General features: G+C 50.8%; 1 protein-coding gene across 3 annotated transcripts in view; it reads left to right on the top strand.

Annotated features, from left to right (window-relative positions):
- The window catches only part of St14 (ST14 transmembrane serine protease matriptase), a 47,460-nt gene extending 34,726 nt beyond the window's left edge, over positions 1–12,734 (top strand). For all 3 annotated transcript variants that reach the window (XM_021235538.2, XM_005084446.4, XM_021235539.2), the window contains 11 exons: positions 254–351; positions 3,303–3,412; positions 3,526–3,656; positions 5,756–5,860; positions 6,205–6,315; positions 6,416–6,529; positions 7,006–7,128; positions 7,837–8,023; positions 10,587–10,861; positions 11,677–11,813; positions 12,085–12,734. In XM_021235538.2, the coding sequence (XP_021091197.1) occupies positions 254–351; positions 3,303–3,412; positions 3,526–3,656; positions 5,756–5,860; positions 6,205–6,315; positions 6,416–6,529; positions 7,006–7,128; positions 7,837–8,023; positions 10,587–10,861; positions 11,677–11,813; positions 12,085–12,246 (1,553 nt within the window). In that variant the 3' untranslated portion in view covers positions 12,247–12,734. The remainder of the gene's footprint in view (positions 1–253; positions 352–3,302; positions 3,413–3,525; positions 3,657–5,755; positions 5,861–6,204; positions 6,316–6,415; positions 6,530–7,005; positions 7,129–7,836; positions 8,024–10,586; positions 10,862–11,676; positions 11,814–12,084) is intronic.
- The last annotated feature ends 678 nt before the right edge of the window (positions 12,735–13,412 follow it).

Here is a 13,412-nt window from a genome sequence, read left to right as displayed (position 1 = left end):
AGACCAGGTTGCCTCGAGCTCATAGAGATCTACCTGCCTCTGCCTCCTGAGTTGGGATTAAAGGAGGGAGCCACCACGCCCAGCTAAGGGATCTCTTTTAAAAGCAGTTGGCTTTGAACACTTTCTCAAAGTGCAGTGTCCTGTTTGTAGACAGGTGGCGCAAGGCTTGAGCTCTCCCTGTCTGTGCATCTCTTCTCGCACCCCCTGGCTGGGGGTCCTTAACTTTCCCACCTTCTCTTGCCTTTCTTCTTAGGCTGTGGAGGCTCCTTGAGCGAAGCCCAAGGGTTATTTAGCAGCCCCTACTTTCCAGGCCACTACCCACCCAACATCGACTGCACGTGGAATATCAAGGTAGGACTTGTGTGTTGGGGACTGTGCTTACGTCAGGGCAGCACTTGAGGACGAGCAGGAGGGGGAAGATGACTCCTTTAACAACCCAAAGAGCCACACTCAAGAGCCCCACAAGACTAGGGCCTTTGCCGCAGGACTAGCCACACTTAGACTTTTGTCCTAGCTCTTTTTGGCAACCGACGAGAGAACATGGGCCACTTATTTGTAATGTTATATCCCCAGGAGGATATACTATTACCTAAATAAACAGATAGTGCATTGTAAGCAACTTCCAAACTCTAGAAATTATAGTGATATCTGGCTGCCTAGACAGTCACCCCAAGTTCTTTTGTAAGGTTGGGGCATCCATCTTCAGCCTGTAGGCCCATATTATCTGACAGACTTCTCAGTGAAGCAGGAAATTTGAAAGACTGTCCCGCCTATATTGGCAGTTTATCAGTCTGTGTCCTGCAGAATGTCTGGCAGACTCTTTCATGAAGCAGGAACCCTGAAGGACTGTATCACCTTGTTTTGGCAAGTTCAGCAGTCACTTTCCTGTGGGTCCTGCATGTCCAATTTATACAGCATACAGTTAAACAATCTAGGCAAGAGCAGTTTCTTGCCCAAATGGCTAGTCTTGCCATATTGAAAGTAAACCCCATAATGAGTTTTTTCAGTGCCTGGCATCCTCTTGAAGTAATTAGTGCTGCCAGGAGCAGACATGTCTCACTGTTGAGAAAAGTCTAAGTTCTTAAAACATTTTAAATGCCATATTCTGTAGGTCTTTGAAGTGTTTGAAAATTAACTATCCATCTGAAATATACTTCAGTATATCTAGAAAACCTAGATAACATGACTCTATGTTTGACTATTATAAATGACTATTCATTTGTATTGTTAACTATACATTACATTTTTAAATGAGTTGCATATAAACATAATACCTTAAACAAGAGTAGAAATATATATATATGCATATATATATAACAAAATTGACTTTCAATTTGTATCAATAAACCAAAATCCATACCAATGTAAAACTTTCATTTTTATATCATATTCCCCTTTTTTCTTTAGAAAGAGATTGACTGTGACCCTTAATCATTTATAACCAACCCCCTTTAAATGAAAGCAAACATTCATAAACAATAGTTTAGGAATTTGAGCATAGTTTTATATACTACTTCCTGCTGATTGGGGGTGCTGGTAATCTTACAGGGATCCTGAGAAAATTTAGAATTATGGTTAAATCTTGGCTGTAGTAGTGTGTGAGGCTGCATGGTCTCAGTAAGCTGCCTTGAAGCTATTCTGGCTGTTGGATCACCTGGCCATCATGTCTATTGGAGACCTCTCAGGGGGTCTTCCTTGTTCAAACCATATTAACTTGGAAGGAATCCACAGCTTCTCACCTTCTGTGGAAACAAAAGCAGAACCTCTTTTCCAAAGCAACATATTCTTTGACCCAAATTTTGAAGTCAAGATACCTTTACGTTGGTGTAGCTTAGCAGCCCCACAATCAAATATCTCTCTGCAGTTAGCTCATTAACAGTCAGAAAATTAAAAAAAAAACATAATAGTATACATAATTTAGACTGTGTATTTTCCATCTTTACTTGGACCATTGTAATTATTCTTTTGCTCTATTTCTCTTTTAAGGGCCTCAGTTTATTATCCTTAAATTATTATTATTATTTTTTATCAGTGACTCTGTCTATCCTCCATCCTCTCTCTCCCAAGCCCATGTATACTTACCAAACACACTGTGACCCGTTTAGAGGCCTTTTTTTTTTTTTTTTGTCTGAATCTGTCCTCATTGCCTATCTGTAATCATTTTGTGATCATTGCTTTAAATTGTTAAGTGGGCGCGGCTAGGACCAGAGTGACTGATTTGGCTGTTGTTTCTACCCTGCTTGGCTTTCCAACAAGGCAAGGGTACCAGAGGGAATCATGCTTACCCCCACCCCTACTCTGGGAAGCAGTACTAAGTAGCATACAGCTGTGCTCTTAGGCCTGCAGCTGTGTTCTCAAGCCCACAGGCAGTGGCTGGGAAGGGCCTCTTTGTACTGTGACCCATGTAAGAGACTGTGGGAATCCGCTGTGTTACTTAGCTCATGGCAGTTGGCTGCTGGCTCCATCTCGAGGGCAGCTGTCTGGAGATGCCTCTCTGAATCTGGGTCAACATGAGAGACTAGGCAGCCCAGTGAGGCACCCTTTCTGTGTGTTTAGAACCCTTTAGAGCTTTTTCAGGTCTTATGTGGGTCCACATTAGTCAGTGGGCACCAAATGTAGCTGGAAGCTTTTATGCATCCTACCCAGTCCCTCAGCTGCTTATAAAATAATCAGTCTGAAGCTTAATATTAATTGTAATTGTTTGGCCAGTGGCTCAGGCATATTACTGACTGGCTCTCACAATTAAATTAACTCTACTAATCTGTAAATCATCACGTGACTGTGACTTACCAGTAATGCTCTGTCAGCTCTTTGGATACACCACAGATAAAGTACTTCCTGTAGGCAAAAAAAAAAGTGAGTTTTTGATTTCATAGAATAGGGGAAAAAGCCACTATGTTGAGGTTGTTACAGTTTGTGGACAAAGAAGCCAGACACAAAAAGACAAGGGTCACATGACCTCACTCATATGTGGAATCCCCAAAAGTTGGTCTCTTAGAAATTGAGAGAATGGTGTTTACCAGAGAAATTGGGGAGGGTAGGGGAAACTCTGATGTAAGGGTTATGTAGTAATAATGCATATCATTTTTACTTTTTAAGTGTCAGTTAAATTTTTTAAAAAATCTTTTTTTAAAAAAAAAAAAAAGAGCCCTTTACCATATGTATGTAAGAGGAAAAAAAATCACAGTGTCGGGGTGGGGTGGGGCTGGGGGGTTCATTTGGTACTCTGCCTTCCCATGGACCTCCTGTGGGTTAAGAAACAGCAAAAGAAGCCAGGGGCTTCAAAGTATCTCTCTCTCCAGGTGCCTAACAATAGGAATGTGAAGGTGCGCTTCAAACTCTTCTACCTGGTAGACCCCAACGTACCACTGGGCACTTGCCCCAAGGACTACGTAGAGATCAACGGGGAGAGGTGAGCCCCTAACGGAGCAGTCACCATCCTGGGGTGGGGAGGGCTGGGTCCCAGGGACGCCCAGTGGTCCGGCTGCCCACGGAATCTCCGTCAGCCTCACGCATGCCCTCTAGGTACTGTGGTGAGAAGTCCCAGTTCGTTGTCAGCAGCAACAGCAGCAAGATCACCGTTCGCTTCCACTCGGATCACTCCTACACAGACACCGGCTTCCTCGCTGAGTACCTGTCCTACGACTCCAACGACCGTGAGTAGATACGGTTGGGGCTGATGGTCGGAGGGGCTGGCACAGGAAGTGCTGTGCTCTGTCCTACTCCGTGCTTCCTCTGAGAGAGCGGAGTGTCCCATGCATCTCGCTAGCAGCTTCTCAGGAAAATAAGTGTGTTTGTTTAAAAGGCTGGACTGGGGGGTGGAGCCCTGTGTTAAGAGAGCTTGCTAAGCACCTGTGAGGCTCTGGATTCGAGCCCCAGCATGAAAGCAACAAAAGCATGGGAGCGATGCTGGCACATCCTGTGATTTCCAGCACAGGAAGCCCTAGGACTTCCCTTCCCACAGTGACTTTGATAATCTGTACTTCTCTTGAGAACATACTAGCACTTTTAGGATTAATTCATAGTTTTGAAACATTAGAAAACAGCGATTGCCTGCGTGGACAGTAATTCGTGGGCACACAAACTACAGTTTGAGTGTCCCCTATCTAAAATATTTGGGACTGGGAAGTGTGCCGCATTTCAGTTACAATTTTTTTTTTTTTTGCATATACACAATGAGGTATCTTGGGAAAGGGACCGGAATCTAGGCTTGAAATTGGGTAGCAGATAGGAGAGTCCTTGCTGCCTAGCATGAGAGCCTTCATTTGAATCCCCAACACCCACACACCAAGCTGGGTTGTGTGCCCATAACTCAGAGCAGGGGAGGCAGACGTGGGAGCCTGCTGGCCAGCCAGTACAGCCGAATGGATGCTCTCCAGGTTCAGTGAGAAAGCCTGGCTGAATGAATGAATGAATGAACAAATACACGTGGAGAGAAACTGAGGAAGACACATTACATTGACTTCTGGCCTCGTGTGCACAGACACGTATGTGCGCCCACAAGCACACGGATATGCACACATACACCACACGCACATTCGACAAAGTGAAGCTCATTTCTCCTGGGCCTCATCATCCGCACACCTGTGTTCTGACTGGTCCCCTGAGGTCAGACACGTGGCTTCCACCTGTGACCTCGTGTCTACTCTCAAAATCATCAGATTCTGCACCATCCTGTGCTTTGGTGTTTAGGCTGAGGGATGTTCAACCTGTACCTTTTAATTTCAACCCCGTGGGCTGGAGAGATGGCCCAGATGTTAAAAGCACTGGCTGCTCTTCCAGAGATCTTGAGTTCAATTCCCAGCAACCACATGGTGACTCACAACCATCTGTAATGGGATCTGCTGCCCTCCTCTGGCGTGCAGCTGTACATGCAGAACAGTCATACATGAAATATAAATTTTCAGCCCTGTATCCTGGAGTAACCCTTTGAAGGCATTTTAAGTATTTAAATTCACATTTGATTTAAAATGTAGGTGCAGGGGCTGGAGAGATGGCTTAGGGATTAATAGCACCTGCCGCTCTGGTAGAGGACCCAGGTTTGGTTTCCGGCACCCACAGGGTGGTTGGTTCCCAACCATCTGTTAACTCAGGTTCCAGAAGATATGATGCCCTCTTCTGGTCTCCATGGGCACTGCATACATGTGGTATGTAGACACACATGCAGGCAAAACACCCACACACATAAGATGAAAATAAAAAACCTTAAAAAAATGCAACTACATAGCTTCCAAAAATCTTATTGGATATCTGGATACCTTTGATGTAAGAACATACTGTGACTGAGGTGTGAATGTGCCAGGGCAGTGACAACAGATTTCTCACAGTTCTGTCCTCCCGGAGAGGAGCAATTCTCAGGCTTCTGTCTGTTTCAGGAACATTGAGTCTCAGATCATGTATTATTAGTATGAAGAAAACACTGTTGTTGTCACTTGGCTAGGACACATACCCCATGGTCCCGCTGCTCTGTGACCCCACAGGCAGTTTGCAATGCCAGAGGCCCCTGCTGGGAAACACTCAGGACAGTGGACGACAGCGCATACAGCTGGCTTGTCTCCCCCGTGGCTGTGCCCAGTGTGATTAGTGGTCAGTGACACGCCCCTGCTGCCCATTCTGGCGCTGGTGTAAGAGCTCCCTTTGTCAGATTTGGGCGCAGTGTGCCTCTGCTTGCAGGCTGAGGTCTCCGTGAGACTGTGAGGTGGCTGCTAGGGGGAGGGGGACAGCCATAGACTTCAGGCCTCTCTCTTCCCTACAGCATGCCCGGGTATGTTCATGTGCAACACTGGACGCTGCATCCAAAAGAACCTGCGCTGCGACGGCTGGGCAGACTGCCCGGACTACAGCGATGAGCGCTTTTGCCGTAAGTCCTGCCGTGGCCTCCCGCAGCCTGCGCTTTTCTCATCCCGTGCTCCGCCCCCTTCTGCCTCGTCCTGCCCTCTCATATCCCTTTCCTGTCCAGCGGCCTGACCTTCAGTTTCGTGGCCTTGTTAGCGGTCCACGCAGGCAGAGAGACGCAATGCAGTGATACCCTGTTCTCACTGCTGTACTCCTTTGGTCCCCCCACCTGCTGCCATTGGAAACCTTGGCAGCGGCTAGTGGTGCACAGCAGCTCGATGCTATCCAGATGGGGCAGCACCTCTGGCAGCTGAGACTGCCCAGGTTGCTCCTGGGAGCGTCCAGCTGATTCTCGCGCTCCCACAACAGGATGCAACACCACCCACCAGTTTATGTGCAAGAACAAGCTCTGCAAGCCTCTCTTCTGGGTCTGCGACAGCGTCAACGACTGCGGGGACGGCAGCGACGAGGAGGGGTGCAGTGAGTGCTCGGGAAGGGGCTGCCGTGGCTTGCCGCTTACCTGCTTGGCCCCCGTGAGCCAGGGCATGCCGGAAGTCGCTAAGGGCCTTTGCCTCTCTAGGTTGTCCTGCTGAGACTTTCAAGTGTTCCAACGGGAAGTGTCTCCCTCAGAGCCAGAAGTGCAACGGGAAGGACAACTGTGGCGATGGGTCTGATGAGGCCTCGTGTAACAGTGGTAAGGCTTGGCCCTGACCGCCTTCTGTGGGGATGGCCATTCTTCTCACTGAAACTGCGCCCCAACAGAGTAGCCACGCACCCAGAGTTTGGAAAGTGAAGTCTCATGTGTATTAAGTCTGGGAAGAATCTTCTGCCAGGCGTTGGTGGCACATGCCTTTAATCCCAGCACTTGGGAGGCAGAGGCAGGTGGATCTCTGTGAGTTTGAGGCTAGCCTGGTCTACAGAGTGAGTTCCAGGACAGTCTCCAAAAAATACAGAGAAACCCTGTCTCCAAACTACCCCCCCCCAAAAAAAAAGAATCTTCCAGAAGGTGGAGAACCTGTAGCAGGGCTGAAAGGATGATGGATATGGGTGTGATAAACGGGGCCAACTAAGGTGTGGCGTGCAAGGCGGATGTGCCATGATGGTGTGCCATCTGGGTTTTTTGCTGCCAAGAGATCCATTTCTCTGATCTGTGTCCTCTCCCATAAACAGTGAATGTCGTTGCTTGCACCAAATATACCTACCGCTGCCAAAATGGGCTCTGTTTGAACAAGGGCAACCCTGAGTGTGATGGGAAAACAGACTGTAGTGATGGCTCGGATGAGAAGAACTGTGGTAAGCAGGGATGAGAAGGACTGTGTGTGCGTGTGTGTGTGTGTGTGTGTGTGTGTGTGTGTGTGTGTGTGTGCATGGGGTAGGCCAGGGTGTTTACTGTGCAATCATTGGGGACAGTACCCAGGGGTGGAGATCCCATCAGAACCTCACTCACCCAGCCCAGTGCCCGCTCAGAGGGCACATCTGTCTGGAGGCCAGGAAGACTTTGCCATTTGGCATAAACACACTGCTCCGTGGGAAGCCAGCATGTCAGCACCCCAGGGACACAGCTGGCATACTGGCTGCTGTGTATGCCCTGGGTGGCAGCCATGGGTGAGTGGCTTGGAGGAGAAAGAGCCCAGCTTTGTCTTCACCCATCCATGCCTTAAACTGCAGCCCATGAGTCCTAGAAGAGCTGGCTGTGTCTGTCGCCTTCATGGCTCCATGTACTGTGCTCCGAGATGTATCCCTCAGCGCCGGGCAAGGAAATCCAGTCAAGAGGCATCACATGGAGCCTAAGCAAAGCAGCAGGGGCCTGGACCTTGATGCACTTGTGCAGTGCAGCGTGGGATGGGGAGAGGGAGGCTGGGGGAGGACAGAGGGTCGGTGATACTTCCGCACCCTGCTGCTCTAGTGCTGCTGTGCATACCCCATGGAGATTGCTGTGCCAATAGGGAACGCCCCTCTGATGCTCACCGGCTGCACTTTGGTTCTCTGTCCCCTCTCCAGACTGTGGGCTGCGATCCTTTACCAAGCAGGCTCGGGTGGTTGGTGGCACAAATGCAGACGAGGGCGAGTGGCCCTGGCAGGTGAGCCTCCACGCCCTGGGCCAGGGCCACTTGTGTGGGGCCTCGCTCATCTCTCCCAACTGGCTGGTCTCTGCAGCTCACTGCTTTATGGATGACAGAAATTTCAAGTAAGTACCCAGGTGTGCAGTAAGGCGTCCTGTGTGTGAATTTTGCCAGGGCAAGCTGGCGCCAGAACAGGGTGATGGAGGAGTGGGCAGCTATCCCAGACCGTACTTAGTAACAGCCTTAATAGAAGTTAACTTTTTTAATGTGGAGGGAATGGGAGTGGGGGAGCTTGCAACAGGGTCTTTCTACATAGCTCTGGCTGTTCTGGAACTCACTGTGTAAACCAGGCCGGCCTAGAACTCAGAACTCTACCTGCCTCTGCCTCTCGAGTGCTGAGATTAAAAGTGTGAGCCTCCGTGCCCCACAGTCGGGTCCACCGTGTGGCTCCCCTAACAAATCAGGCAGGTCTATACACATCCCTACAGATACTGGGACTTGGAGAAAAGGGTCATTTGTCTGGGGTTGCATAGCTCAGTGACAGAGCCAGACTTGAGCCCAAGCATAGATTCCAAAGTCTGTTTGCTTGGTTAGTTTCTGCATTTCATGGTTCCTTGGGATTGGTTAGTGATAAGCCTCGATTGTGCCTATAGTCTGGCTTGCAGGTGGCCTTGGGAAGGTTATTCCTTTCCTAGGCACTGATGATGTGATACAGTGAGTTCTTGTCATTGAAGTTGCGAGAGCTAAGGGCGATAATGTACCTGTGGCCCAGCACTGTACCTAGGACACTGGGTGTGTGTCTACAGAGGGGGCTCACACTGGTGTCTCAGGGTGAGGCAGGCAGGTCTGGGAGGTCTGAGAAGTAGCAGAAACAGGTAGGTGGGTATGAAGCTGTGGCTATTTTTGTCTGAGGCCCCGCCCCACCCCAGGCTTCCTAGCCATTGGCCACAAGGGGTCAGGAGGAGACAGACACAGGGGAATTTCCTAGAGATTGCCCATCCTTAGAAGGAAGGGCTGACTTCCTGACAGCTTCATGCTCTGTGATAGGCAGTTCAGGGCCATGTGGCCCCTGCTACTGTGACTACCTTTTGCAGAGAGGAGACTCCCGGCAGGAAGCAGACACTGGGAGGCCATCCCGTGTGCAAGGTGTGGGTGATGGGACCAGCGATGGAGGGAGCACAGGTCTCTTTGGACTTCGACCCAGGGCCTTGCTCTTGACACTCTCCGCTCTATATCTTTCTTTTCCTTTCCTTTTTGAGACACGGTTCTCTGTGTAGCCCTGGCTATCCTGGAACTCACTCTGTAGACCAGGCTGGCCTGGAACTCAAGAGATCTGACTGCCTCTGCCTCCCAAGTGCTAGGATTAAAGGCGTGTGTCACCACTGCCTTCAAGGCATAAGTATTTTAAGTTTAAGGTCACATTTGGTTACGTAGTGAGTTTAGGTTCTAAGCCAACCTGGGATACATGAGAGCCTGTCTCAAAAAAAAAAGAAAGAAAGAAAAGAATACAGTCAGCATCCGTTGTTAGTATTGATACTTGGGAAATAAGTTAGTGTAAGACTTGGTTCATGCCAGGCGTTGGTGGCGCACGCAGGAGGCAGAGGCAGGCGGATCTCTGTGAGTTTGAGGCCAGCCGGGTCTACAGAGTTAGTTCCAGGACAGGCTCCAAAACAATATAGAGAAACCCTGTCTCAAAACACACAAAACAAAAAAAGAGACTTGGTTCATGTATTTCACAAATTTGCTGGGTTAGAGGGCAAAATATTATACATATATGCTTGTGTGTACCCACATGTACACGCATGTACAGGCATGCACATACAGTGAAAGCTGTGTTAGAAACAGGTATGGGCTCCCTTGGGCCCAGACTCTGTTTAGATCACTTGAGAGGTCCAGGAGAGCGAGCAGGCAGGTCTGAGCAGAGCGGCAGAAGGTGTGTTTGTCTGGGGAGCCAGTTGGCTCAGACCCCCGGGAAAAGGTGCTGTTATGCGGAGGGCTGGGCTGTTAGGATGGAGTTCCTCGTCTGTCTAAGCTTCTCCTGTCCTTGGCCCATTTCCACAGTCTCTTTCACTTCCTGAACTTTCCCTCTGTGCTTCTGAGCTCCGCACTCCCCAAGTCCCACTCCCCAGGCTTTGGCTGGCAAGAGCATAGTTGAGCTTGGGGCTTGCTTCTTTCCCTTCTGCCTCCCATGCTGGGCTTGTTACCTCCCTGCCCTCTGTGGGATGCTGTGGTTGGTTTTCATGTCTCTCACTCCAAGGACACTCTGAACTTGACATTCTTGGAATAATAAGGGTTGATGAGTGAATGAACAAACAGGTGCATGAATGCATCACTGGAGTTGAGAATGAGTGGGAAGGCCTGGGGCTGGAGAGATGGCTCAGTGGTTAGGAGACTGTACTGATCTGCAGGACCCAAGTCGAGCTCTTAGCATCCAATTGGGCGGTTCACAGCTGCCTGTAAGGCCAGCTCCAGGGGAATCCAAGACTTCTCACTATGCTTAATGAAGTCTCTGGTTTAGGGTGAAGCCCAAGTAAGAGAGCTTCCCTCTGGCGCCTGGTCCTCGGCAGCTGCATAGGGCTTTGTTTATATGGTGGGTAGCCTTCTGAGTGTGGGAGGCCTGTGTGCTGCCTGTGGGTCCATAGCTACCCACAGGTTTGTGACCGCCCTCCCTCCCCTCTGCCTTCCCAGGTACTCAGACCACACAAAGTGGACGGCCTTCCTGGGTCTGCTGGACCAGAGCAAGCGCAGCTCCACTGGGGTGCAGGAGCACAAGCTCAAACGCATCATCACCCACCCTCTGTTCAATGAGATAACCTTCGACTACGACATCGCGTTGCTGGAGCTCGAGAAGCCAGCGGAGTACAGCACTGTTGTGCGACCTATCTGCCTGCCTGACCCTACCCACGTCTTCCCTGCTGGCAAGGCCATCTGGGTCACAGGCTGGGGGCACACCCAGGAAGGAGGTGAGCTTCAAGCCAGGCCAGGACCTGCAGAGCCTCGGGCCTTCCTGCAAGGCCATGGTGCTCGCACACTTGCAGCCATTGGAGTCTAGCCTTGACAGCAGAGTTCGTCTTGGCTTCAAGGCTGGTGGATCACTCAGCTTCCTGGTGCCCGGCAGGGTGAAGCTGTTAGGGTGGAAAGGAAAAGGAGGCTCCTGGTAAAAAGTGTAGAATTTGCAGGGCTCTTAACTGAAGCCTTGGCTCCGCCACTGAACAACCCAGTGACCAGTTGCTTAATCCAGTAGCTGTGCTTATTCATCTGTGAAAGTAGGCTCCATGAGCCTGAACTGAGGTGTGGGTGCTGCCTTCGACTTGGACAGGCTGGGCCTGCAACACTGTCCATTGTGAATCCTTGTGTCCTGTGGAGGGCAAGAAGTTTATAGGTAACCCTGACATTGGAAAACTCCACTATAAGACGGGTACAGTACATCAGTGAGCATTCATACAGAAAGTAAAACCTAACATAGAGGGCTCTGTTAGTCATGGGGGCATTTGGTGGCATTGTTGGTGTTTCTGCTTCCCACCTTGCCTTGGTGCATATCTGACCAGTCAGCAGCATTGTCCCTGTGCAGTCTGCTACTTTTGTGACCGAGCAGCACCCTGCCAAGTGCTGCCAGCTACTTGCCCATCTGTCTGACAGCTGCAGGCACATGAGCTATTTCCAAGCATTGGGTGTAGACTTGACCAGTGGGGGACATCTCCAGTGAGTTTGCCCTGTGCACGGTGGCTTCCCCCAGAAGCTGCCTGTCTCAGTCCGCCCTGGCTTGCTGTCTCCCCAGGCACCGGAGCACTGATCCTGCAGAAGGGTGAGATCCGTGTCATCAACCAGACCACCTGTGAGGACCTCATGCCACAGCAGATCACCCCACGGATGATGTGTGTGGGCTTCCTCAGCGGGGGAGTGGACTCCTGCCAGGTGCGTGGGCTTGCGGGGGAGACGCAGAGTTGGAGGAGGAGGGACCTAGAAAGGCTGGAGCTGGGGAAAGGCCAGGTCGGAACGGGGAAGGGCCAAGCAGGGGTGAGGGGAGGGAGAAGAGAGCCCTAACTAGGCTGGAGGCAGGGAGCCGTGAGGCTGGCGAGAGAGGGCAAGCTGAGGGGTCAGCTGGGCATGGGAGAGACCAGTTTGGCTGAGGCAGCTCCTGAGAGATTAGGTAAGGGTCTCATACACAGGATTTGTTTTCATCTAGGGTGACTCTGGTGGCCCGCTGTCCAGCGTGGAGACGGCTGGGCGAATCTTCCAGGCTGGTGTGGTGAGCTGGGGTGAAGGCTGCGCTCAGAGGAACAAGCCAGGCGTGTACACGAGGCTCCCTGCAGTTCGGGACTGGATCAAAGAGCAGACTGGGGTGTAGAAGCATGGATGGCCTGCCATGAACACCCACAGGGATGCCCCCACGTGCAGACCTGGAGACAGGCCAGGACCACTGAGGCCATTTATACTGTGACCTCTTCCTCACAACCCAGACTGTGAACTGCACTCCCGGGACTCAGGGTTCTTCCCTTGGCTTCCAAAATGGGGCCAGAGCAAGAGTCGAGAGAGGGCAAGCTGAGGGGCAGAGAACTTCAGTGCCAGTGGCCAGGCTGGGGGCAAGGATTTGATGACAGCTTTTCGCCCTTGCCCTGAGCTGGGTGAAGATGATGCTTTCCTGGACACCTGCTTCCTGACTCTATCATGGAGCTCCTGGGAGCCCTGTGGGTGGAGGGGCTGGAGTCCCCAGGGTCACTGTCTTCAGGAAACCCTGCCACCAGGGGCCCCAGAAAACAGTGGCACCCAACATTGGGATTATTCTGCTGACTCCAGGGGAGGGTATTTGTGAGTAAAACATTTTATTTCTTTGTAGGTAGCTTGTTTTTCTTGCCATAGTGGTCTCTCCTCTCCCTCTGCACTAAACTGGAACGAAATTTCCCTTAGCACAGACTCTGGTGCCATGTTGGGTGCAGACCACACACAGTGCCTTGTCAGAGGTGATTTCTCTCCTCGGTTATAACAGGTGCTCACTTAGACGTCAGGGCCTGGTTCCCTGACTATGACAGTAGGTGGTCGGGGGAGGAGTTTGGGGGAAAGTTATCAGGTGGAGAGAGGGCACTGTGGCTACCCAGGCCTGGCCCTACCAGGGGTGAGAGGATGGGTGGTAGTGACGTGTCAGAGGAAGAAGCCGCCGCAAAGTGTTGTGGGCCTGCATTCAGTGCAGAGGTCGCTACATATGCTGTGTGCGCGCACGAGCATACGTGTGGTGTGCGAGCACCGGCTATCAGCGTGAGTTGGGTGGATGGGTCCCAGTTGGAGGGATGCTGCTGCTGCATTGCAAATGGATGCCTACACCTTCCGGCCATCCCTTCTGGTGACTTTATAAAATGTTCTCTCTCTGTTCGGAGTGGTCCAGCGAGGCAGTGCTGTACATCTGGGGAGAGGTTGGTGACCTTCCTTCCTTCCTTCCTTCCTTCCTTCCTTCCTTCCTTCCTTCCTTCCTTCCTTCCTTCCTTCCTTCCTTCCTCCTCTTCTTCTTCTCCTTCTTGT

The sequence above is a fragment of the Mesocricetus auratus genome, unplaced genomic scaffold (assembly GCF_017639785.1).
Source record: "Mesocricetus auratus isolate SY011 unplaced genomic scaffold, BCM_Maur_2.0 Super-Scaffold_100022, whole genome shotgun sequence".
Classification (NCBI taxonomy): Eukaryota; Metazoa; Chordata; class Mammalia; order Rodentia; family Cricetidae; genus Mesocricetus; species Mesocricetus auratus.
The sequence above is the reverse complement of the archived record's forward strand: the minus strand, read 5'-3'. Positions and strand labels throughout refer to the sequence as shown.